Source organism: Propithecus coquereli, unplaced genomic scaffold, assembly GCF_000956105.1.
Source record: "Propithecus coquereli isolate 6110/MARCELLA unplaced genomic scaffold, Pcoq_1.0 Scaffold252, whole genome shotgun sequence".
NCBI lineage: Eukaryota > Metazoa > Chordata > Mammalia > Primates > Indriidae > Propithecus > Propithecus coquereli.
This window is the reverse complement of record NW_012148086.1, coordinates 3,901,520-3,926,249: the sequence shown is the minus strand read 5'-3', so window position 1 is coordinate 3,926,249 and position 24,730 is coordinate 3,901,520. Positions and strand designations below refer to the sequence as shown.

General features: G+C 47.3%; 1 protein-coding gene across 2 annotated transcripts in view; it reads left to right on the top strand.

The window, feature by feature from the left end:
* The window catches only part of OGDH (oxoglutarate (alpha-ketoglutarate) dehydrogenase (lipoamide)), an 89,069-nt gene extending 66,575 nt beyond the window's left edge, over positions 1-22,494 (top strand). Inside the window, exons 11-23 of one of the 2 annotated variants that reach the window (XM_012646935.1) lie at positions 10,697-10,876; positions 11,328-11,480; positions 12,249-12,351; positions 12,680-12,808; positions 13,151-13,301; positions 13,802-13,929; positions 14,037-14,215; positions 15,078-15,149; positions 15,824-15,952; positions 16,907-16,979; positions 20,583-20,746; positions 20,985-21,139; positions 21,294-22,494. In XM_012646935.1, the coding sequence (XP_012502389.1) occupies positions 10,697-10,876; positions 11,328-11,480; positions 12,249-12,351; positions 12,680-12,808; positions 13,151-13,301; positions 13,802-13,929; positions 14,037-14,215; positions 15,078-15,149; positions 15,824-15,952; positions 16,907-16,979; positions 20,583-20,746; positions 20,985-21,139; positions 21,294-21,414 (1,737 nt within the window). In that variant the 3' untranslated portion in view covers positions 21,415-22,494. The remainder of the gene's footprint in view (positions 1-10,696; positions 10,877-11,327; positions 11,481-12,248; positions 12,352-12,679; positions 12,809-13,150; positions 13,302-13,801; positions 13,930-14,036; positions 14,216-15,077; positions 15,150-15,823; positions 15,953-16,906; positions 16,980-20,582; positions 20,747-20,984; positions 21,140-21,293) is intronic. The other variant, XM_012646936.1, reaches the window with a different exon arrangement.
* The last annotated feature ends 2,236 nt before the right edge of the window (positions 22,495-24,730 follow it).

Here is a 24,730-nt window from a genome sequence, read left to right as displayed (position 1 = left end):
GTGGTCTACGAGATGTTGATTTAGTTAGCAAATGCCTTTCTGAGAATTTGATGTGCATGTGGAGACACGAAGTTCAAGCAGGCAATGGTGGGGAGCCCCGGATCGAGGCAGGAAAGAGGTCCCAGTGTCTGAGGGAGTGGACAAGATCACGACAGCTAATGGCAGTTCTCCCTCGTATTGACCATCAGCCTAAAAAAGCTCCAGTTGCATTGGGAAGCCATTGGAGGGACTGATGCAAGGAAGTGACAGGATACTGGTTGATTATAATGATTTGTTGCTACGTGCAGAATGGATCAGAGGAGGACAGAGAAATAGATACAGCTGTCCCAACAAGAAGTAGAGGAGATGGGCCGGGCACAGTGGCTGACGCCTGTAATCCCAGCACTTTGGGAGATTGAGGCAAGAGGATCGCTTGAGCCCAGGAGTTTGAGACCAGCCTGAGAGCTGAGCAACATAGTAAGACCCCATATGTATCTACAAAAAAATTTTTTAGGCCGGGTGCGGTGGCTCACGCCTGTAATCCTAGCACTCTGGGAGGCCGAGGCGGGCGGATTGTTTGAGCTCAGGAGTTCGAGACCAGCCTGGGCAAGAGCAAGACCCTGTCTCTACCAAAAATAGAAAGAAATTAATTGGACAGCTAAAAATATATGGAAAAAATTAGCCGGGCATGGTGGTGCATGCCTGTAGTCCCAGCTACTTGGGAAGCTGAGGCAGGAGGATCGCTTGAGCCCAGGAGTCTGAGGTTGCTGTGAGCTAGGATGACGCCACGGCACTCACTCTAGCCCGGGCAACGAAGTGAGATTCTGTCTCAAAAAAAAAAAAAAAAAACAAATTTTTTAAAAGTTAGCCAGACTTGATGGCATGCGTCTGTAGTCTCAGCTACTCAGGCGGCTGAGGCAGGGAAGATCACTTGAGCCCAGGAGTTAGAGGTCGCAGCAAGCTGTGATCGGGCCACTGCACTCCAGCCTGGGCAACAGAGTGAGTCCCTGTCTCTACAATAGGAGAAAAAAAAGTAGAGAAGGAAAAGGGGAAATTTCAAGTAAATGTGATCACTGCATAATAAACAAAATGTAAAACGTCAGATACTAAAAGAGGGTAAGAACATTATCAAGTATGAATATAACATATAATATGGTAAAAGCTACCACTTACTAAGTGCCTACTATGTGGCAGACACTGAATCAGACACATCGTACACATTAACTTAATTTATAGGGTTGTTACCCATGCACTGGGTGGTATTATTCCCTTTTTTCAAAAGAAAAAATTGAGGAGCAGCGAGATTGAATAGCTTGCTTGAAGTAAATGATATAGTTAGTATTTGATCTACTTTCCTTCGAGGAGTGGTATTAGGAAGACTTGAACAAATACCAAGGAAAGAGACAAGTCTTAAAAACAAACAACCCCACTATTGAACTATATTTTTTTTTCAATTTTTTTATCGTGATAAAATACACAAAATTTACCATCTTAACCATTTTTAAGTATACAATTCAGTGGCATTAAATACAACCATCACCATCCTCCAGCTCCAGAACTTTATCATCCCCAACAGAAACTCCATATTCATTAAACACTAACGCCCCATTCCCCTCCCACCAGCCCCTAGCACCCACCCTTCTACTTTCTGTCTCTATGATTTTGACTACTCTAGGGACCTCATATAAATGGAATCATACAGGATTTGTCCTTTTGTACCTCGCATATTTCACTGAGCATGATGTCTTCAAGGTCCATCCGTGTCATAACATGTGTCAGAATCTCCTTTTTATGGCTGAGTAATATTCCATTGCATGAATATACCACGTTTTGCTTATTCATTCATCTGTCAGTGGCCACTGGGGTTGCTTCCACATTTTAGCTGTTGTGAATAATGCTGCTGTGAACATAGGTGTCCAGATATCTCTTCAAGACGCTGCTTTCAGTTCTTGGGTATATACCCTGAAGTGGGATTGCTGCATCATGTGATCGTTCTATTTTTAACTTTTTGAGGAGCCACTTATTAGTTCTAATAGGTTTTTTTTTTTTTTTTTAAGATTCTTTGGGATTTTTTTATATAGACAATCACGTGGTTTCAAATAGAGATGGTTATATTTCTTCCTTTCCAATCCATCTTTGTCTGTGCTTTGTGTTTCTTTTTCTTATTGCACCGGCTAGAACCACAGCGCCATGTTGAAGTGACTGAAAGTGGACATCATTTCCTTGTTACCTGTTTTTGAAAACAAGTGTTCAGTGTTAGCATGATTTTAGCTGTATGGTTTTTGTAGATGTCCCTTACCAAGATAAGGGAATTCCCTTCTGTTCTTAATTTTTGGACAGTATTTGTCGTGAATGGATGTTGATTTTTGTCACATGCTTTTCTGTGTCTATTTAGATGGCCATATGGTTTGCTAATAGTGAAGTACATTAATTGATTTTCGAATGTGGAATTCTGTGTTCACAAAGGGTATTGGTCTATAGTTTTTTTGCTTGTAATGTCTTTGGCTTTGGTATCAGGGTAATGCTGGCCTCAAGATGTTAGGAAATGTTCCATCCTCTTCTGTTTTCTGGATGAGTTTGTATAGAATTGGTATCATTTCCTTCATAAATGTTTGCTGTGATTCACCAGTGAAAGACTTCTAGGCTTAGAGTTTTCTTTGTGGGAAGATTTTCTTTTTTCCTTTGTCTACTTTTCAGAAGTTTAACTACAGTGTGTCTTGGCATGGATTTCTTTAGGTTTTCCTGCTTGGGATATACTCAGCTTAAATTTTTTTAACAACTTTACTGAGATACAATTCATTTACCATATAATTTACTCATTTTAAAAGTCTGCAATTATGTGGTTTTTAGTATATGTACAGATATGTGCAATTACCACCACAGTTGATTCCAGAACATTTTCATCACCTCAGGGAGAAACCCTGCATTCTTTAGTTATCACACTCCTATACCACTTCCTCCCCAGCCCTAAGCAACCACTAATCTACTCTCTGTCTTTATAGATTTATCTCTTCTGGACATTTCATGTTAATTGAATCATACAATATGTGGTCCTTTGCGACTGGCTTCTTTCACTGAGCATGTTTTCAAGGTTTGTCCATGTCGTAGCATGTCAGAATTTCTTTCCTTTTTTATTGCTGCATAATATTCTATTATATGGCTGTAACCATCTTTTATTTGTCCATTTATCAATTGATAAACATTTAGATTATTTCTACTTTTTGGCTATTAGAAATAATGCTGCCATGAACATTCATCTACAAATGTTTGTGTTTACATATGTTTTAACTTATTTTGGTATATGGGAGCGGTCCATAGAGTATCTAGCCATTGTTAATATAATGAGAACAGTTACGTGGCTGGACACTTTCCAAACAGCCCTCGTATACCTAGGAGTAGAATTACTAGATCATATGGAATCTCTATGTTTAGCTTTTTGGGGAACTCCCAGACAAAGTGACTGCACCATATGTTCCCACTGGAAATGTAGGGTTCCAATTTTTTCACATCTTTACCAACACTTTGTTATTGTCTATCTTTTTTATTCTGGCCATCCTAGCAGGTGTGAGGTGGTATCTCATTGTGGTTTTGATTTGCATTTCCCTAATGACTAATGACGTTGTGTATCTTTTCATGTATTTATTGGCCATTTGTATATCTTTTTTGGGGAAATTTCTATTTGGATCCTTTGCCCATTTTTTGACTGGATCATCTTCTTATTGTTGAGTTGTAAGAGCTCTTTATGTATTGTGGATACAAGCCCTCTATCAGATATATGATTTGCAAATACATTCTCCCATTCTTTGGGCTGTTTTCAGTGTCCTTTGAAGCATAAAAGTTTTTTTGTTTTTGTTTTTAAACAAAGTTTATTGAGGAAGGACAAGATAGATTTACAGAGCAAGAGCAAGACATGTTCACTACAGACAACGAACAGACCCCTCTGTTGTAACAAAAGGGCCAAAAGTTTTTATATTTTATCAAATCTAATTTATATGGTTTTTTCTCTTATTGCTTGTGTTTTTGGTGTCATATCTAAGAAGGCTTTGCCTAACCCAAGGTCACAAAGATTTACCTCATATTTTCTTCTAAGAGTTTTGTAGTTTCAGCTCTTACATTTATGATCCATTTTGAGTTAATTTTTGTGCATGGTGCAAGGAAGGGTTCCCAACTTCATTCTTTTGCACATGGTGCCAGCTGTCCCGACACCACAGTGGAAAAGACTATTCTTTCCCCCATTGAATTGACTTGGCATCATTTAGCTTCTTGAATCTGTAGATGACTTTTGACATATGTGGAAAATTTTCAGACATTCATTTCAGTCGTTATTTACCCAACCCCACCTTCTTTCTCTCTTCTTTCTAGGACTCCAGTGACAGGAATATTAGGTCTTTTATTATAGTCCTGAGGCTCTGCTTATTTTTGTTTTTCCAGTCTATTTTGTCTCCATTTTTGAGACTGGGTCATTTCTATTGTTCTGTCTTTAAGTTCCTGAGTCTTTCCTCTCTCTCCTACATGCTGCTATGAAGCACCTTCATTGAGCACCCGCCCACCTCCCCGGTTTTTTTTATTTTTTGTTTCTAAAATTTCCATTTGGTTCTTTTTTCTATCTTCTATTTCTTTGCTTGAGACTTTCTATTTTTGTTTTTGTTTTGGTCATATTCATAATTCTCATGGAAACGTTTTCATGGTGGCTGCTTTATAGCCTTTGTCGTATAATTTTAACATCGGTGTCATCAGTGTTGGTGTCAGTTGATTGCTTTTTCTCATTCAAGCTAAGATTTTCCTGGTTGTTGTATAACAAGTGATTTTCAAATGAAACTGGGACATTTTGGGCATTAACATTATTAGGCTTGGAATCTTTTGTATCTTCTGTTCTAGCAGGCCTCCTCTGGACATTTGTCCTGTGGGGAATGGGGGTACCACATTGTCCCTGCAGGTGGTAGCCAGGGAAGGAACAGGGTCCTCTTTACTGTTCCCCATGTGGCCTCCTGCTGGGCACTCGTGCAAGTTCCAGTTCCCTGCTCAGCCTCCTCCAGTGCCACCTCATGCCAGCGAGGTTTGAGGGCCTCCTGATGTAATCTGCATCAGTCAAGGCTCCCCACCGGGCCTTTGCTGGGGGCAGTGAGGCCACAGTGTTTTCTGCCATATTTGGTTGCAGATGAGCAGTTATTGCCTAAATATTTCCTGTCTTGCTGTACTGCCTCTTCCCTGGTCCTTCGCCTGTGCCTGTTGGTGTTTCCAGTTTGCCCACTTCTCTAGTACTTGGTGGGGAACCGTCACCGTGTCATTCCTTGGACCTGAGGTCCCTAGCTGGTCTTCCTTCCTCTGTCCAACTTCAGAGTTTCATGTTTGTTCAGCAGGTGATGTCTGCAGTTTTTAGCTTTACTTAGCAAGAGAAATAGGGGAAAGTATATCTACTCCACTTTCCAGAAGTAGAAGTCCCCATGGGAACTTTGTTAAACTATAAATTCAGGGAGATATAGCACTATTCAAGTTATCTATGCCTGAGTGAGTGCCAGTAATTTCAGGACATTTGTGCATTTCCTTTAGGTTGTAAGGTTTATGGGCATAAAGTTTCTAATATTGCCTTCCCTGGGTCTGTGGGATCTGTAGTGGTATCCCTTCTCTGATTCGTGATACTGATAATTTGTGTCTTTTCTCGGTTAGTCTGGCTATAGATTCATCTTCCTTTTCCCAGGAATAGCCTTGGTCTCATTGCATTTCTTCTTTCATTTTCCTGTTTTCTATTTTATTGATTTCTGCTCTTTGTTATTCCTTTCCTTCTGCTTACTTTGGGTTTGATTTAGGCTTCTCTCTCTTAATTTTTCACATCATTGATTTGAGACCTTCGTTCTTTGCAATATAAAATCATTTAATAACATTTGAATTTAAAAATCACAATATAGGCCAGTGCAGTGGCTCACACCTGTAATGCCAGCATTTTGGGAAGCTGAGGTAGAAGGATCACTTGAGACCAGAAGTTTGTGACCACCTGGCAACATAGTAAGAACCTGTCTCGGGCTGGGCGCGGTGGCTCACGCCTGTAATCCTAACACTCTGGGAGGCCGAGGCGGGTGGATCACTCAAGGTCAGGAGTTTGAGACCAGCCTGAGCAAGAGCAAGACCCTGTCTCTACTAAAAAATAGAAAGAAATGATCTGGACAACTAAAAATATATATATATAGAAAAAATTAGCTGGGCAGGGTGGCATGTGCCTATAGTCCCAGCTACTCGGCAGGCTGAGGCAGAAGGATTGCTTGAGCCCAGGAGTTTGAGGTTGCTGTGAGCTAGGCTGATGCCACGGCACTCACTCTAGCCCAGGCAACAAAGCGAGACTCTGTCTCAAAAAAAAAAAAAAAAAAAAAAAAACCTGTCTCTACAACAAAAGATTAAAAATTAACCAAGTATGGTGGCACACACCTGTAGTCTTAGCTTCTCGGGAGGCTGAGGCAGAAGGATCACTTGAGCCCAGGAATTGGAGATTACAGTGAACTATGATGATGCCACTGCACTCCAGCCCCGTGGCAGAGTGAGACCCTGTCTCAAAAAACAAAACCAAACAAAAAACAGGCTGGGTGCAGTGGTTCACACCTGTAATCCTAGCACTCTGGAAGGCTGAGTTTGGAGGATCACTGGAAGTCAGGAATTCAAGACCAGCCTGACCAAGAGCAAGACTCCGTCTCAGAGGCTAAAAAATAGAAAAAATTGGCCAGGCACCGTGGCACACACCTCTAGTCCTGGCTGCTCAGGAGGCTGAGGCAGCAGGACGCTTGAGCCCAGGAGTTTGAGGGTACAGTGAGCTACGATGATACCACTGCACTCTAGCCCAGGGAAACAGAGTGAGACCCTGTCTCAAAAAAAAACCCTCACATCATAAGCTGTGATGTGTACCTGTAGTCCCAGCTACTTGGGAGGCTGAAGCAGGAGGATCACTTGAGCCCTAGAGTTTGAGACCAGCCTGGCAACATAGTGAGACCCCATCTCTTAAGAAAAACAATCACATCACACAAATATAGTACAGGGTCTTGGGTTTGTTTAACTTCTTTTGACAGAAAATCGAGTATTTTGGTTGAACATAAGTGGGACTGCGTCCAGAGGAGAGTGTGTTAGGATGGCACAGTGTCTGGAAACTATCCTATAAGGACTGACTGAGGAAGCTGGGCATGTGTAGCCCAAAAGGTAAAAGATTCCTGGCAAGCATGAGAGGTATTTTCAAGCATAAATGATTTATGTAGCAAGAATGTAATGTACAGAGTCAGCACCAATGGGTGACAATTACCAAGATGCAGATTTTAATTGAGTGAAAGGAAGACCTTCCAACAATCAGACCTGTTCCAGCAGGGGAACTGGCTTCTCCAGAAGTTTTAGGCTCCTCCTCCTTGAAACAACTCCTCCTCCTTGGGACAACTAGTGAATAAGTAGATGGGCCTCCAGCCAGGGGTGAGAGGAGAAGCCTTTTGGTTCTAAGGTCCCTTTGGCTCCCAGATCAGCTTTATGAGATCTTCCTACTAATCCACTCACTACCAAAAGTACTAAGAGAGTGCATTGGTGCTATAGTAGGAAGCATAGCTGCCTTCCAAAAGTATACTAAGAGATGTTATTAATATACCTATAGGGGGAAAAAAGTTACAGTGCATTATTTGGAGTATATACCCCCATTATCCATGTATATGTACATATCCACCTTGTGCTATGTAGACTAAACCTGCATTGTACATGTGTGTGCACACCCACCCATCTGTATACCTATGCTTGTAGAGTACACCTCCGTCGTACATGTGTGCATACCCGCCCATATACATACCTGTGCTAGAGTGCACCTCCATCATTCATGTGTGTCCACACCTATCCATATAGATACCTGTGCTAGTAAAGTTCACTTCCATTGTGTGTGTGTGTGTGTGTGTGTGTACCCACTCATATGCATGAAGACACGGAAGCTTGTAACGGTGATGGATATTGGGGGAGGGCAAGCTGGGGGCTGAGCTCTCAAGCTTTCAAAGCAGTATTCTTTCTAGAAGTAGGGAATATTATGATCATTAACTTCCCGTTGCACGCTCTCCTTTCTCTGACTGCTGAGACCCACATAGGGATGCTGGCTGTAATACCAGCTGAGATTGTTCAAGGCTCTCTTAAGTGTCAGACTCTGGTACATTATTTTTTTAATGTTCTTATCACTGTCTCACTATTTCTGATCTTTTGTTTAGACAATGTGACAAGGGAGATTATTCAAAAGCCATTTAACATAAATAGAGAATTCTTATACCTCTCTAAGGACCATGGTTTTGCTTTGTTTTTTTTTTTTTTCTACCTCTTAATTGCTTTGACTCATTTCTCACAAGGTGGTGTGGGGTCAGTAAGATCTATTGCAGGAGAGGAAGTGGCCGCATAGCTGAGGCTCTCGTTTGTCTCAGAATATACTTAGAAATTCACCTTCTGGAAATCTCTCCTGGGTGACAGAGTGAGACAGTAAATAAATAATCAGTCGATTGCTTAGTCTCTCCTAAGGAAACAATCAGATGCTAATTATTTTTGTATGAGAATATTTGTCAAAACCATGTTTGTAGTCTAGGTGTGGTGGCTCATGCCTATAATCCTAGCACTCTGGGAGGCTAAGGTGGGAGGATTGCTTGAGCTCAGGAGTTCAAGACCAGTCTGAGCAAGAGACCTCGTCTCTACTAAAAACAAGAAAATTGGTGAAGTGTCGTTGTGCACACCTGTAGTCCCAGCTATACAGGAAGCTGAGTCAGGAGGATCGCTTGAGCCCAAGAGTTTGACGTTGCAATGAGCTGACGCCACTGCACTCTACCAGGGGCGACAGAGCAAGACTCTGTCTCAGGAAAAAAAATTGTGCTACCACAAAATTAGGGAACAAACTACGTCCAACAACAAAAGAGTCTTTGTATAAAATTTGGCAAAGCCATAGGAAGGGATATTATATGACCATTAAAAAGTTTAATATTCTAGGGAAATAGTCACAATGTGGTAAATGGAAAATGCAGGATATTCATGTGCTGCTAGAAGTAGTATAAGTAAAACAACCACTTTGGAGAACAATTTGGTAGTATTTACAAAAATTTACAACGCTCATGCCCATGGCTCAATTTTCCCTTCCAAGGAGTAGACTGTGGATAAACTCAGTGTTTGCAGGAGAAAACTTATATAAGCATGTGTACAGTGACATTATGTTAACCACAAATTAAAAACAACCTAAATGTCCACCAACAGGAGAATGGATAAATACACTGTGATATATATACTATTTAGTAGTTACATTTCATTACTAAGTTCTGCTAAAGGAAGTAGAGCTGCACATTTCAACCTGGATAAATCATAAAAACAAATGTACACAAGGCAAGCTGCAAAGGATTTGTACAGTATGTAGAGTATGATGACATATATAAGGAACATAGACTGTATACCAATATGGTTTAAAAACAGAAATACTCTCAAAAGTGTCGATGCCATGAAAAACCAAGGAAGGCGGAGTAGCCTTCCAGAATAACAGGGACTAGAGAGATGTGACACTAAGTGCAACATGGTGTCCTGGCCTGGATACTGGACTGAAGGAAAGGAATATTATAGAGACATTATTAGGATAGTGCATGTGTGGACTGCGGGTCAGTGATAATTATATAAATTATGTGAGGCTGAGTGCTGCAGTCTGGCTAGGTAAGGGAATGTCCTTGTTCCTAGCAAATAGGGGTGGTCCACAACGGACTCCTAAATGGTTATGGAAAAAGGTGGGGGGGAGTGTGTGTGTGTGTTTGTGTGTGAAGGGAGGTGATAAAGCATGAATAATTAAAGCAAAGGGGTAAAATGTAAACAGTTGGTGAATCTAATTGAAGACCATATGGGAGTTCTTTGTAGTGAGTATTCTGTCAGCTTTCTCAAGAGTTTGAAATTATATCAAAATTTAAGTTACCAAAAAGGCTCAGAAAATACTATATACTGTTTATGGACACATGAAGCACAAACAGTAACTCGTGGAAATGTCCTCTGAGTTCAGGGTAGGGAGCCTGTGGCCAGGGCCACGTGCGGTTGGGCTCTAGCTGTAACAGGAATGTAATAAGAAAGGCCCAGAAACAAATATGGTGAAGCTGTTGAGATTTGTTCGTGTTGGGTGATGGATGGGCTCATGGGTGAGCAATGTAGTATTTATCATACTTTATATTTGAAATATTTCCTAAAATAAAATTTTAAATGCAAGTTATAAAATTATGAATATATAATTAAATTTTAGTACATCTAAGTGGTGGGGAGTGTTACGAAGCCTTTAAATTTTCTTTTCAAAGAAAAAGTGCTCATGGTGTTAAATGAATAAAGTGCAAAAATATAGAAATAATATTAGATCCTGAATTTTGAATATACATATATATTTACTTATTTATTTATATACATGTGCATATAAAGAAAAAAGTCTGGAGAGGAAAACATCAAAATATTTACCCAGTGGCCTATAGAATTGTAGGTAACTTTAATTTTTTATACTGTTTCTTCTAAATTCTCTATGTTGAGCATACGTGAATTTTGTTTTCAGAATAGGAAAAATCAAACAAAACTTGAAGGAAAAAAAAGGCTTAAATAGCTGGTTGGGGCCCTTACTCAGAGTAGCCAAGTGGCAAGTGCAGGCTATGCCCAGCCCTGCCTTCTGCCCTCTCGTCCCTGCACTGGCCGAGCCAGGTACCGTCTTGCCAGGCTGCCATGTTCCTTGTAGATCGGCTTCACCACAGACCCGAGGATGGCCCGCTCTTCCCCCTACCCCACCGACGTGGCCCGAGTGGTAAATGCCCCCATTTTCCACGTGAACTCAGATGACCCTGAAGCTGTCATGTACGTGTGCAAGGTGGCAGCCGAGTGGAGAAGCACCTTCCACAAGGACGTGGTCGTTGATTTGGTGAGTGACTCTAGGGACAGCACATCCTGGGCTGAGTGTCTGGCCCACCCCTCTTGCCCTCGGTACCCTTGTGTCCCGAGGAAAGGAGCTTGACTCGGTGAGTCACCTCAGGGATCTGTAGTGCCAGGCCTCACACAGGTGTTTGTTTAGCTCCAGAGTATTCAGGCTAACACGCACCAGCGAGTACTCCCCAGGCGGGGGCTGTGGTAGTGAGGAGGGCCATCCCTGGGCTCGTCTGGTGCTGTCATGGGACTGCTTTGTGAGTAGTTGCCCAAATCGCTCTTGTTTTATCTCATCTAATAGTCAAAGCAGCTCTGCTGTGTGAAGGAAAGACAGATAGAATCCTATTTCTAGTGAAGGTAAACTGAGGCAGAGCAGGCATGAGGTGTGTTGTCATCACATAGGAGAGACGAGGCAGGTCTCTGATGTCCTGTCTCGCTGTTCTGACCAGGTGTGTTACCGTCGCAACGGCCACAACGAGATGGACGAGCCTATGTTCACGCAGCCACTTATGTACAAGCAGATCCGCAAGCAGAAGCCTGTGCTGCAGAAGTACGCTGAGCTGCTGGTGTCGCAGGGCGTGGTCAACCAGCCGGAGTACGAGGTGCATCCCCGCGGCGCCATCCCACGGGCCTTCCTGGAGCCGGGGAGGACTAGAAAAGGCCAGCCACAGGGCTAGTTCTCACTTTCGCAGTTAGGAGGATCCCAGTGAAAGCCTGTGAAATATTTACAACTACAGCATTTCAGCATATAACTTTTTGGAGGGTCTGGGCTACCGAGATGCTTTGTAAAGGAGGTAGGCCTTAAGCAGTGTTTGGGGGAGAAGGGCATATTATGGAGACAAGGTAGTAGCTGCCTAATAGTTTTTCTCAGTTGACACAAATTGTGCAGGGGTGAGAGGTAGGTGGAGGGCCCACCTTGGGGAAGGGCCTGGTGTAATCTGGATGGTGACTGCTGGTTGGTTGTGAGTGGGAAGGCCCGTGCAGGTGCCCCGGGGAAGGAGAGGAGATGGGGGCATGAGGAGCCATGTCTGAAGCGTGGGAACAGAACAGGGCCCAGATCAGGACAAATGCTGGGGGTGGAGTGTGCTAGGAACCATGAGAACTGCACCAGTTCTCATGAAAACATACTGGGGGCCTCAAACTCTGAGCAGGATCTTCACACAGCAAGTGTGGGGAAGAAACTATTGGGAGTGGAGAGAATGATATACTTGGGCTCCTCACAAATCTCAGAAAGGTTACACCAGGGCGGACTAGACCCAGAGGCCGCGGCGTCTGAGCTGTTTTGCACTCAGGGGTGTGGGGGTGTGGCTGGGCGTGCACAGTGACTGTGCACTGTGCCCGTGACTGCTGTGTTGTGCCCAACCCTCCAGGAGGAAATCTCCAAGTACGATAAGATCTGTGAGGAAGCTTTTGCCAGATCCAAAGACGAGAAAATTTTGCACATCAAGCACTGGCTTGACTCTCCCTGGCCTGGTGAGTGAGGAAACGATGCCACAAATAAGCTCCTTTGTGAATCTGATGTAACCATGAATCCTCTTCACGGAAAAAAACTCAGGCTCCCCTCTCTGCCCCCGCAACACACAGTTGTGTGCACCATCTCAGCAAAGCCCCCTGTGGACCCTGGACTCAGACCCCTGGACTAATGCTTTCTGGGGAACATGATCCAGGCTGCGTTCTCACTCTGATTCTCCCCAAAATCATATTCTGCCACAGTGCAGTCCCTGGAAAAGTAGAGCAGTTTCTCTGCAGCGTCTCCTTTTCTGAAGCAGGGGCCATGCTTCAGCTGTTCTCCCTCTCCCAGGCTTCTTCACCCTGGACGGGCAGCCCAGGAGCATGTCCTGCCCCTCCACGGGCCTAACAGAGGATGTTCTGACGCACATCGGGAACGTGGCCAGCTCCGTGCCCGTGGAGAACTTTACCATTCATGGAGGTAACAAGCTCTGTGCTGGCCTGTGGACATGTTGGGGTGCAGGCCAGACGCGACAGCTCTGCAGGGCTGTGCTTGGCCCCTGTCTTGTGTCCTATAGAGATGCCCTCCCTGCCCTGCTCAAGGCCCATGGAGTGTTTGGGTGGGGCTGCCTCTCTCACCCACTCCCTTCAGCATGGTCTCACCCTTGCTCAGTAGTAGAGACAGGTCACAGCTTTTGCATCGAGTTGGGAACCTGCAAGCAGTGGGTGAAGGAGGCCGCTTGCCCCATCAGCACACTGAGAAGTGAGGCAGCCACACACAGGCCTGGGCCTGCAGCGGCTAGTGAGAGCTGTGTTTCTGCAGGGCTGAGCCGGATCTTGAAAACTCGTGGGGAGCTGGTGAAGAACCGGACCGTGGACTGGGCTCTGGCAGAGTACATGGCGTTTGGCTCACTGCTGAAGGATGGCATCCACATCCGGCTGAGCGGCCAGGATGTGGAACGCGGCACATTCAGGTAACGCTCTGCACGGTTTTGTTTGCCCTTCATAGAGTAGGAGATGGGAAGCGAAGGGCTCTGATGGGGACAGGTTTCATACAGTTTTTCTGTGGGCTTGGGGGGTGGGAGACAGAGCTCAGGCAGTGATGCGAGCGATGGGGAGCGGCTATAAGTTCAGATGAAGCTTCACTCGCTCGCCTGCCACTCACCTCCTGCTGTGCGGCCCAGTTCCTAACAGGCCACAGACCGATACCAGTCTGCAGCTGGGGCACTGGGGACCAAAGTTCTAGAAGACAGTTACTGTTACTAAGTCCCATTTGTCTCAGGCTAAAAGCTCCTCTCTCTGATTTGCTTTGGGTGCTCGTCTTTTAAGACCTGGGTGGTGCTGAGCTCTGCAGTTAGCTGCCAGGTGGGAAGTGCAGGTTGCAGCAAGGGAGATCTGTGCTCCATGCGGGGCCCCAGCACATTTGCTTGACAGGTCAGAGCTCCTGGTTATTATCTCTGTTGTCCTGCCCCAGCCACCGCCACCACGTGCTCCATGACCAGAATGTGGACAAGAGAACTTGCATCCCCATGAACCACCTGTGGCCCAATCAGGCCCCCTACACCGTGTGCAACAGCTCACTGTCTGAGTACGGTGTGCTGGGTGAGTGCCCGCAGCCCATGCTGCCAGGCCCCCCACCTCCCGCCCCGTCCCCCCACCCACTGACTGGTGTCCTGGATGTGATTTTCTGCTTCCTTCGTCCCTTATAGGCTTTGAGCTGGGCTTCGCAATGGCCAGTCCTAACGCCCTGGTCCTCTGGGAAGCCCAGTTTGGTGATTTCCACAACACTGCCCAGTGCATCATCGACCAGTTCATCTGCCCAGGACAAGCCAAGTGGGTGCGGCAGATTGGCATCGTACTGCTGCTGCCCCATGGCATGGAGGGCATGGTGAGCCCCTGGCCCTTCCCCGCCAGACCTAGGACTTGGGAACGGTCTACTTAAGACCCTGACCATAAAGACTGGCACCAGAGCCAGTGGGAATGTCACTGGGGTTTTTTTTTTTTTTTTTTTTTTTTTGAGACAGAGTTTGGCTCTGTTGCCCTCGCTAGAGTGCCGTGGCATCAGCCTAGCTCACAGCAACCTCACACTCCTGGGCTCAAGAGATCCTCTTGCCTCAGCCTCCCGAGTAGCTGGGACTACAGGCATGCGCCACCATGCCCGGATAATTTTTTCTATATATATATTTTTGTCCAGATAATTTCTTTCTATTTTTAGTAGAGACGGGGTCTCGCTCTTGCTCAAGCTGGTCTCGAACTCCTTGACCTTGAGTGATCCACCTGCCTCGGCCTCCCAGAGTGCTAGGATTACAGGCGTGAGCCACCGCGCCCAGCCAGGGAATGTCACTTTGGAAGGCCAGAGTAGCCCATCTGGATGTGGCCAGCATGCCCCATGCCTCCCCCGCCCTGGAGGAGAAGCAGATAGTGCCGATGGGGACCACCCAGATGCGCAGGCGTCCGCAGGACATTTGGCACCTGCTGCCAGTGGCTCAGCCTGCTCGGCTCCCTCACAGCTCCCACACCCTGTTTTCGGTTGTCCCACTCCAGGGGCCCCAGTGTGACGCCGTTTTAAAATTCCGGTGTGGAATGAGGAGCCAAGTGCTTCCCTGGTGGGAAGGGGAAAATATCGAATCCTGCCGTCAGGAAGAAAGATAACCAGAAATGAGCACGTTAGTTGAGAGAGAGGAACAGCAAAGGCAGCAAACATCAGCATGCAGGAGCTCCCAAACTGTAACTCGTGTGTCTGGTTCCAGGGCCCAGAACATTCCTCTGCCCGCCCAGAGCGGTTCCTACAGATGTGCAATGATGACCCAGACGTCCTACCGGTGAGTAGAATAGGCCCTGCCCACCTGGCCAGCCCAGCCATCCTCAGGGCGTCTGGCAGGAACCCTGGAGCCCTGAGGTGTCACACAGACCTTGGCTCTGCCCCCCTTTCTCTAGCTGGGAAATTCAAATGGGTGGACAAGTGTCGGCTGTAACTTCTGGTTTGCCCGAGACGAAAGACTTCCCAGAGCGTAGGAGAAAGTGCCGGGGTTGCCTTTGTTTGCTTCCTGCTGTTGCTGAAAGCGCAGAAACTGCCAGTGAGCAGCTCACCGTGAGCTCTTGGGGTGGTTGCTTCCTTCACTCGCGATTCAGGGAGACACTAGAGGAGAGAACTTTGGGGTGATTTTAGTGAAACTTAAGAGCTCAAAAAAAACTATCGGGAGTCAGTTTCTAAGGAAGGTTAGAATAGGTTTTCGGTAGAACTTGAGTCTCTTAAAATAGCATCTGCTTCATGCTGGGCAATAGCTTTCGGAGAAGTAGTAGGGGTTAGTGGGACTGAGACTCTCCAGGGTGTGAGGCTGGCTGAGCTGCTGGACTTGTTAGTGTCCGCTCACATTTCCAGGTGAGTCAGGCACCTGAGGGTGGGCCTGTGGTGCCTCCTGAGGCCCCTCTGCCCTAGACCCCAGAATGCTCAGTGCTGCTACCTGGCCTCTGGCCGTTTCCTTCCTTGCTGCAGGACCTTAAACAAGCCAACTTCGACATCAATCAGCTGTATGACTGCAATTGGGTTGTTGTCAACTGCTCCACCCCTGGCAACTTCTTCCACGTGCTACGACGCCAGATCTTGCTGCCCTTCCGGAAGCCGGTCAGTGTCATGGCCTCTCTTGGTCAAACTAGGCCTAGCCGTGCTCTGTTGGTGCAGGGAAGGGCTCTTCTGAGCACCTCTTGCGAGGGGTTGGCTAGATGGCACCCACAAGGGGAGTGTAGACAGAACAGAGCATCGGGGAGCCAGGTCCCCTCCTCCTCACTGCTGTGGCCAGGGAACTGCATGTTCTCTTCCCCCAAGCTGGACCCTCGCGTGCTGCTGAGCACCACGCGCAGAGTGTTGGGCTGAGGCTGCGGGCCCTAGCCCAGCAAGGAAGGCGGACGTTTGAGCACGTGGTCACAGAGGGTGTGCTGAGCTCTAGAAGAGAAGCGAACCCTGGTGGGGGCCAAGGGAGTAAAGAGTCCCTAGGCAGCAACTCCCAAGCTAGGTGTTGAGGGGTAAGTAGGAATTGGTTGGAGGCCTAAGTGGGAAAAGTACTGCACAAGAAGGAGGAAGTGGGCCAAGGGTCCAGGGAGAGGGCCCTGCTGCCCTGGGATGCTGCAGGGTGGGAGTGCAGGACTCAGGTTCACAACTCCATGTGTCCCCCGCAGCCCGAGGACCCACAGGGCAGAACAGCCCTGGTGCCACTTGGTACTGGCTTTGTCACAGCCTTAGATAGGCTGTGGGTACATTTGCTCTGGGACTGCCAAGAAGAGACGCAGGGCTCTTTCCTGGGTATGGAGAGGTAGAGGGTGGGGCGCAGGGGGCTTGGAGTGGGATGCGATGGATCTTGGAGGGAGTGGGTGCCGGGCTGAGGGGAGGTGAACAGCAGGAAGATTGATGGTCTCTTTTCCTCCTCCTGCCTCTTCTGACGTAAGGCTCCCATTGAGAGCTGGGAGGGCAGGTCATCGTGTTCCATGTCCTGAAGATCAATGCTCGGGCAGTCCCTTGCTTTTGACCTTCCTTCTGGAATTAGAACCCCGTCTATCATGAACCTGTTGTTCTGTATTTCAGTTAATTATCTTCACCCCCAAATCCCTGCTGCGCCACCCAGAGGCCAGAACCAGCTTTGACGAGATGCTTCCAGGTGAGTGTGAGGGAGATGGGCATTTCCTTGGGGAAATGGTGGGTTTGGGGGTTCTCTGCTGCTGCCCTGTGGTGTGTGTGGGGCTGATATTTGTGAATCTCACCATGGCTTTGCCACATTTTTGGTAGTGGTGCAAAGACCCGTGACACCAGATGTGGAAGGTCACAGCTTACATGCAAGTCGATCAAATGTCATGCCTCACATCCAGTCCGGGGGCTGCTGCCTCTCGCATGTGAGCGTCCTAGGACTGCATCAGAGGCAGGGACATGAGGCTGCGACTGAGAGTAGTGCTGCTGTCTGTGGCCTCCTCCAGCAGGCGAGTGGCAGCTCCCCCCCAGCTCCAAGGCTCAGCCCCAGCGCAGGTCCTTCAGGACAGAGGAAAAGACATTGGCGGGGTAGGCCCTGCCCGGTAACGGGCCAGCTGCACCTGTGCGAAGCTAGGCCTGTGGCACTGAGATTGCCATGTGAATAGCCGGAGCACAGGTGGCTGACACGGCCTTCAGCTGCCCGGACATCCCGGGGCTCACAGGGCCAGGAAACCTGCGTCCTCCCAGTTGCCAAGCCCCCTTTAGTCTTCTGTCAGGGTAAACCCTGTTTCATTTGGGGTTTTTTCCCAATTTTTTTTATTGAGGTAAAATTCAAAACATAAAATTTACTGTTTTTAACCTTTCTTTTTTTTTTTTTTGAGATGAGGTCTCACTCTGTCACCCAGGCTAGAGTGCAGTGGCATCATCATAGCTCACTGCTGCAACCTCAAACTCCTGGGCTCAAGCGATCCTCCTGCCTCAGCCTGCCAAGTAGCTGGGACTACAGGTGCACGCTGCCGCCCGGCTACTTTTTCTGTTTTTTGTAGAGACAGAGTCTAGCCATGTCGCTCAGGCCGGTCTCAGACTACTAGCCTCAAGCAGTCCTCTTGCCTCAGCCTCTCAGAATGCTAGCATTACCAGGCATGAGCCACCATGCCCAGCCTTTAGCCATTTTTAAATGTATAGTTCAGTGACTCATCAAGTACATTCACATTGTTATGCAACCATCACCATCATTCATCTGCAGAACTCTTTTCCTCTAGAAAAACTGAAACTCTGCCCCTTAAACACTGACTCCCTGTTCCCCTCCCCCCAACCCCTGGCAGCCACCATTCTACTTTCTGTCTCTATGAATTTGACTACTTCAGGGACCTGAAATAAGTGGAATCATATTAATATATATTTGTCCTTTGTGGATGGCTTATTTTACTTACCATAATGTCTACAGGGTCCATCCTTTTTGTAGTTTGTGTCAGAATTTCTTACTTTTTAAGACTGAATAATATTCCATTATATGTATATATCACATTTTGCTTATCCATTCATCCATAGATGGGCACTTGTGTTGCTTCCACATTTTTGCTGTTGTGAATAATGCTGCTATGATCATGAGTATACAAATATCTCTTGAAGTCCCTGTTTTCAGTTCTTTTGGGTATGTACCCAGAAGTGGGATTGCTAGACCATATGGTAATTCTATTTTTAATTTTTTGGGGAACTGCCCAACTTTTCCACAGTGGCTGCATCATTTTACATCCCACCTACAGTGCACAAGGGTTCCAACATCTCTGCATCCTCATCGGCACTTACTATTTTCTGAATTTTTTTAATAGTAGCCATCTAATGGCTGTCAAATGGTGTTTCGTTGTGATTTTGATTTACATTTAATCATTAGCAACATTGAGCTTTTCATGTGCTCATCAGCCATTTGTGTGTGTGTGTGTGTGTGTGTGTGTGTGTGTGTGTGTATCTTTTAGAGAACTATCTGTTCAAATCCTTTGCCTGTTTTTTAATCTGATGGTTTGTTTTTTTGTTGTTGAGTCTTAAGATTTCTCTGCGTATTCTAGATATTAATCCCTTTGCAGATACATGATCTGCAAATATTTTCTCCCATTCTGTGGGTTTTTATTCTGTTGATAGTATCTTTTGATGTACAAGTTTTTAATTTTCATGAAGTCTAGTTGGTCTGTTTTTTCTTCAGTTGCCTATGCCTTTGGTGTTTTATCTAAGAAATCATTGCCAAATCCAAAGAGTTTTATTGTTTTAGCTCTTACATTTAAGTCTTTGACCCATTTTGAGTTAATTTTTGCATATGTTACTAAGTAAGGGGTCCAAATTTCATTCTTTTGCTTGTAGATATCCAGTTTTCCCAGCACTGTTTGTCTGAAAGAGTAATCTTTCCCCATTGAGTGGTCTTGGTAGCCCTGTCAAAAATCATTTTACCATGTATCTGAGGGTTTATTTCTGGGCTTTCTATTCTATTTCATTGGCCTATATGTCTGTCTTTATGCCAGTATCACACTATTTTGATTACTGTAACTTTGTAGTAAGTTTTGAAATCAGGAAGTATGATTCCTCTTTGTTTTGCTTTCTCAAAATTATTTTGGTTATTTGGAGTCCCTTAAGTTTCTGTATAAATTATTGAATGAACTATCCTATTTCTGCAAAAAACATCATTGGGATTTTCATAGAGATTGCACTGAATCTGTAGATTGCTTTGGGTAGTACTGACATCTTATTAATGAGTTTTCTAATCTTTGAACACAGTATGTGCTCATACTTATTTCTGTCTTTTTCTTTCAGCAGTATGTAATTTTATAGTTTTCATTGCACAAGTCTTTCACCTCCTTGGTTAAATTAAGTATTTTATTATTTTCGATACTGTTATAAATGGAATTGTTTTCTTAATTTCCTTTTCACATTGTTCATTGTTAGTGTGTAGAAATGCGACTGATTTTTGTGTGTTGAGTTTTGCACTGTGCTACTTTGCTGAATTTATTATTTCCAACAGTTTTTTATGTGATCTCTAGGGTTTTCTACATAGAAGATCATATCACCTATAAACAGATAATTTTACTTCTTCATTTTCAATTTTGGTGCCTTTTATTTCTTTTTCTTGCCTAATTGCTCTGGCTAGAACTTTCAGTACTATATTGAATAGAAGTAGCCAGAATGTGCATTTTAGCCTTGTTCCTGATCTTAAAGGAAAACCTTTCAGTGTTTCACCGCTGATTATACTGTTGGCTGTGAGTTTTCATATACGGCCTTTATCATGTTGAGATCATTTCCTTCTATTCCTAGTTTGTTGAGAGTTTTCATGTAGACATTGTTCCATTGTTCTCATGAACCCCAGCCCTAGCCTCAATTGGCTGAATATTTTCTCTGATAATGTTGAAAGTTTTTATATTTGTAAAATCATGAGTAGTATGAATGGAGTAGAGATGGAATGTTTTAATATACTTTCTTGTTATATACTTTCTTAATATACTTTCTTGGTCTGAGACAAGCTGTTTTGGAGAAGAACCTAATGTTACTTGATGTCCAATGCGCCTGTCTGCTGTGTGTTTATTTTATATCATGTGCTTTTCAAAGCTCTAGGTCTGAGCAAATACATGGGCATCAGAGGCTGGGTGAGGGGGAAACATCTCTCACCCTCAAAAACTACATGTCCTGGCAGCAGCATGTGGCACAGTCCTGTCTCTTGGGACCCACCACTCACACACAGTGGGACAGACCCTGGATTGCTCTCAGCCATGTCCCTGACAGAATTAGCCTGGCCATGGGAACTCTCTTGTAGGAACCCACTTCCAGCGGGTGATCCCAGAAGATGGCCCTGCAGCTCAGGACCCAGAAAATGTCAAGAGGCTTCTCTTCTGCACCGGCAAGGTGTACTACGACCTCACTCGAGAGCGCAAAGCACGGGGCATGGTGGAGCAGGTGGCCATCACAAGGATCGAGCAGGTGAGGGCAGGTGGCATGACATCCAGGTGCTGATATCCCTCCTACAGGGTGTTTGGGCTCTGGTACCTTCACGGAACTTCCAGAACATCATCAACAGGTAGGGTATCCCAGGTCCCTGACCTTCCCCGCCTGGAACAGCCACCATGAGACTGTCCTTCTGGAACACTAGCCTCCCTTTGCTTGACTTCACCTGCCCTCTGAATGTCCCCCTCTTGACCTGACCCCTTCTGTCTCCTAGCTGTCACCATTCCCCTTCGACCTCCTGCTGAAGGAGGTGCAGAAGTACCCCAACGCTGAGCTGGCCTGGTGCCAGGAGGAGCACAAGAACCAAGGCTACTATGACTATGTGAAGCCAAGACTTCGGACCACCATCAGCCGCGCCAAGCCCGTCTGGTGAGCCTTGGTCCCTGCCGGGGATGCTGTGGGACCTCAGGCCAGTGGGTCATTATTGGGGCACATACAAGAGAGGGATGAGACCAGGCCCACTCAGTGGCCATTGCCCTTACTGCTCCCTGTCTCTCCCTCCCTCTCTCTCTCTGTCTCTCAGGTATGCTGGCCGGGACCCAGCGGCTGCTCCAGCCACCGGCAATAAGAAGACCCACCTGACAGAGCTGCAGCGCCTCCTGGACACGGCCTTCGACCTGGACGCCTTCAAGAACTTCTCGTAGAGCTGTTAGGGTTGTTTGGGCTGCTGCCCTCTCCACATCCATGACTGCCCCTCGCTTCTCCACTAAATAGTGCCTCAGCACTGCCCACACCTCTGCCCTTCTCGCTGTGCCACACACCCCTCCCCCCTGCTCGTGTAGGACTTAGGCTGTTGCCCCTCGAGTGCTTGGCCGCCCACGGGCCAGACACTGCCAGGCTGTGCTGACATCCGTCAAGCTGAGCAGCTCTGTAGAGGCAGTGAGGAGCAGGGAGAGCAAAGGGAGCCCTACGGGATGTCCTTGGGGAGGGTCAGCTCTGGCCATGACCATCCCCACCTGCATCACCCCCCAGGATAGGGACTAGACCTCGTGTGGCTTCCCAGTGTGCTGGCAACCTCGTCACCCAGCAAGGCACAGGCTCTTGTATTTGACGCCAGGATAGTTTCATCTTGGAGCCAAGCCTTAGAGTCCACAGAGGAGTCCAGAGTGAGATCTAGCCATATCTAGCAGAGGTTTCTAGAAGGGGCCTCAGCTATGGAGTGAACTGAGGACGACATGAGGCAGCTGGCAGGAGAAAGCCTTGGCCTGACTTGGCACAGAGAGGGCAGGTTTGGTCTCTGCAGTGTCCATTTTCTGTTACCCCTCAAGGGTCCCGGGCTCTGCGTGCCCCTCAGCCCCGCCTGGGGCTGGGCAGCACCTGGAGCCCACAAGGTCTGTGTGGCCAGGAAGCCTTGCTGGGGTCCCCACAGCCGGGGCACTGGCTGCTCTGTCTTGGTCCTGCTGACCCTTCCGCCTCCGCCCACCTCCTCCTGTGGCCTCCCCCTCCTCCCACACCACCAACCACTCTTCTTCCTTTCCGCTATTTCCCTTAACCCAGTGGAGACTTTCTGATGCATCATTTTCTTTGCTGTGCCAAAGCAGGTCAGAAGAGGGACAGGAGGGGCAGGAGTGAGGGGCAGGCTGTGGCCAAGGGCCAGCTGCACTTCATCCGTCACTTTGACCTTCACAGGGACAGATCTGATTTATTTATTTTGGTTAAAAAAAAAGAACAAAAACAACTTTGCATTGCATTGGCTTGACCCATAAACTAAGTTATCCATGGGCCTGTCTGCAGTCTGTCTGTCTATTCGCCTTCTCCCCTCCTAACCTGCCTGGGAGGCCAGACCATCCTCACTGGACAGGGGAGCGATGATCACCACCTGCCTGTTGCGCAACGTGCCCCAGCCCAGCCCTCTGCGCTCCCCCTCACAGGGAATAGCCATCGTTGTCATAAACGTGGCAGAGGCTGCCTGGGCCACCAGGGTGCGTTTGGGTGCAGCCTTGTTTCTGAGCTCTCCCTGTTCTTGGGTCCTCTTCCCCACTCCACCTTGAAAAAAAAGGACTCTGCGCTCTGTGCTGACATGTTTGAGGTTTGAGCCAACATGCCTGTGGGCTCACCCTAACAACACACTTGTTAGTTAGTGTCCCCCAAAGCCTAAGCAATTCTCCCAACCTGGAGATGAGACCTCCATGCCAACATGTGCCCTGAAGAGCCCACTGTCTTCATCCCTCAAGCCAGGCATTGGCCTCTTGGGGAGTTGGCCAGTCCCACCCCTGAGGAAGAGCTCAGGGTCCCTTGAGCCCCCACCCTGCTCTCTAGGCAGCACCTGCCTGGGTCCCTTGATTTGTCCTGCTGCCCCCTTCACAGCTTGACTGCCAGCCAGTGCCAGGTGGAGCGGGTCCTGGGGTCAGACACTCCTGCATGTGTCTGCCTGTGACCAGCACACACCTCCCTGCCCCTGACAGTCTGCCGGGGTGGGTGGGTTAGAGCTTCATGGAAACTGCCATTTGCCTGGAGAGGCGTTTGGCCGTGTCCTGCTCAGAGGAAGGAGCTTGCCATCAGCTTCCTCCACTGTCCAGCTCACCTGGCCTCTCGGTGGTGAGCCAGGGTTTTGTTGTTTCACCACAATCCAGAGGCCTTTTAGAAAGATGGCCTTGGGCTGAGCTGCCTTGCTGGAAGCTGGGACTTGCCTCTAATGTTTCTGGGCTGGCCAGAGGCAGAGAACATCTGGTGAGTAGAGTCCGGACAGGTCCCGAGGGTGGGGAACACTTACCAGAGAGTGGGTGAGTTAGTTCCTGAAGCAGCTCAGCAAGGCGACCCTTATGTCACCACCCACAGGCCCTTTTGGTGACAACTGTGACTATAGGAACAGGCATGGCTCCTCTGGAAGCTGTCGAAGTAGGTGGTGGTCTCAGTAAGTACTCTGCGTGCAGGTCTGCAGCCCTGAGCACCAGCGAGAAGAACGGGGCCTTATAAGGCTCTGGAAAGATAGGGACAACGAGACCACGCTGGACCAGATGCCACTGCTGGCTGGGATTTCACTGCTAAGTGGCGACGCGCTCACACACTGTCATACGAATGGTTCCCTAGTTAGTTTTGTTCAGCTTCAGTTTATAATTGAACACTTTCCTAAAATTGGAGAAAATTGTTCGAAGGAAGCTCCGTGCAGTCTAGGGAGCATCCTGTGTTTTTAGACGAGTTTTGTGTGTGTGGGGCGGTGTGTGCGCGTGTGTGTGAACAGAACAGCAGAGGCGTCAGGTGATGGCCCTGGGGTAGCGACACAGATTTAGCGGGCATGGTGTGGTGTGTGTGGGGAGAGGTGTGGCACCAACCCCTCCACACCCATTTCCCTGCACTCTTCGGGTGAGCTGAAGGGGAATGCGAACTTGTTTTTAGGAGGAGGAGACCTGGTCCCAGTGGTTGGTGATTGGGAGCAGAGCAGCTCGGTCCCTTGTGACTCTCCCCTGAGGCTCTTGAATTGTCGAGAGTGGGACAGGGTAGACAGGGGCATCAAGAACCTGCCCAACAGGCCAGGCGCGATGGCTCACGCCTGTCATCCTAGCACTCTGGGAGGCCGAGGCGGGCGGATTGTTTGAGCTCAGGAGTTCGAAACCAGCCTGAGCAAGAGCGAGACCCCGTCTCTACTAAAAATAGAAAGAAATTAATTGGACAACTAAAAATATATAAAAAAAATTAGCCGGGCATGGTGGCGCATGCCTGTAGTCCCAGCTACTCGGGAGGCTGAGGCAGGAGGATCACTTGAGCCCAGGAGTGTGAGGTTGCTGTGAGCTAGGATGACGCCTTGGCACTCTAGCCCGGGCAACACAGTGAGACTCTGTCTCAAAAAAAAAAAAGAACCTGCCCAACCCATGTCACTGTCAGGTGGGACTGGAGTCCAGGCCAGGCGTGACTTCCTTTGCTTTTCTGGATATAAAGGACCCGAAATACCTGAGTGAGGTAAGTCAGCGACGACCGTCAGCGTGCTCTGCCCGGGAGGAAGCTTCGTGTGGTCTGAGCCGG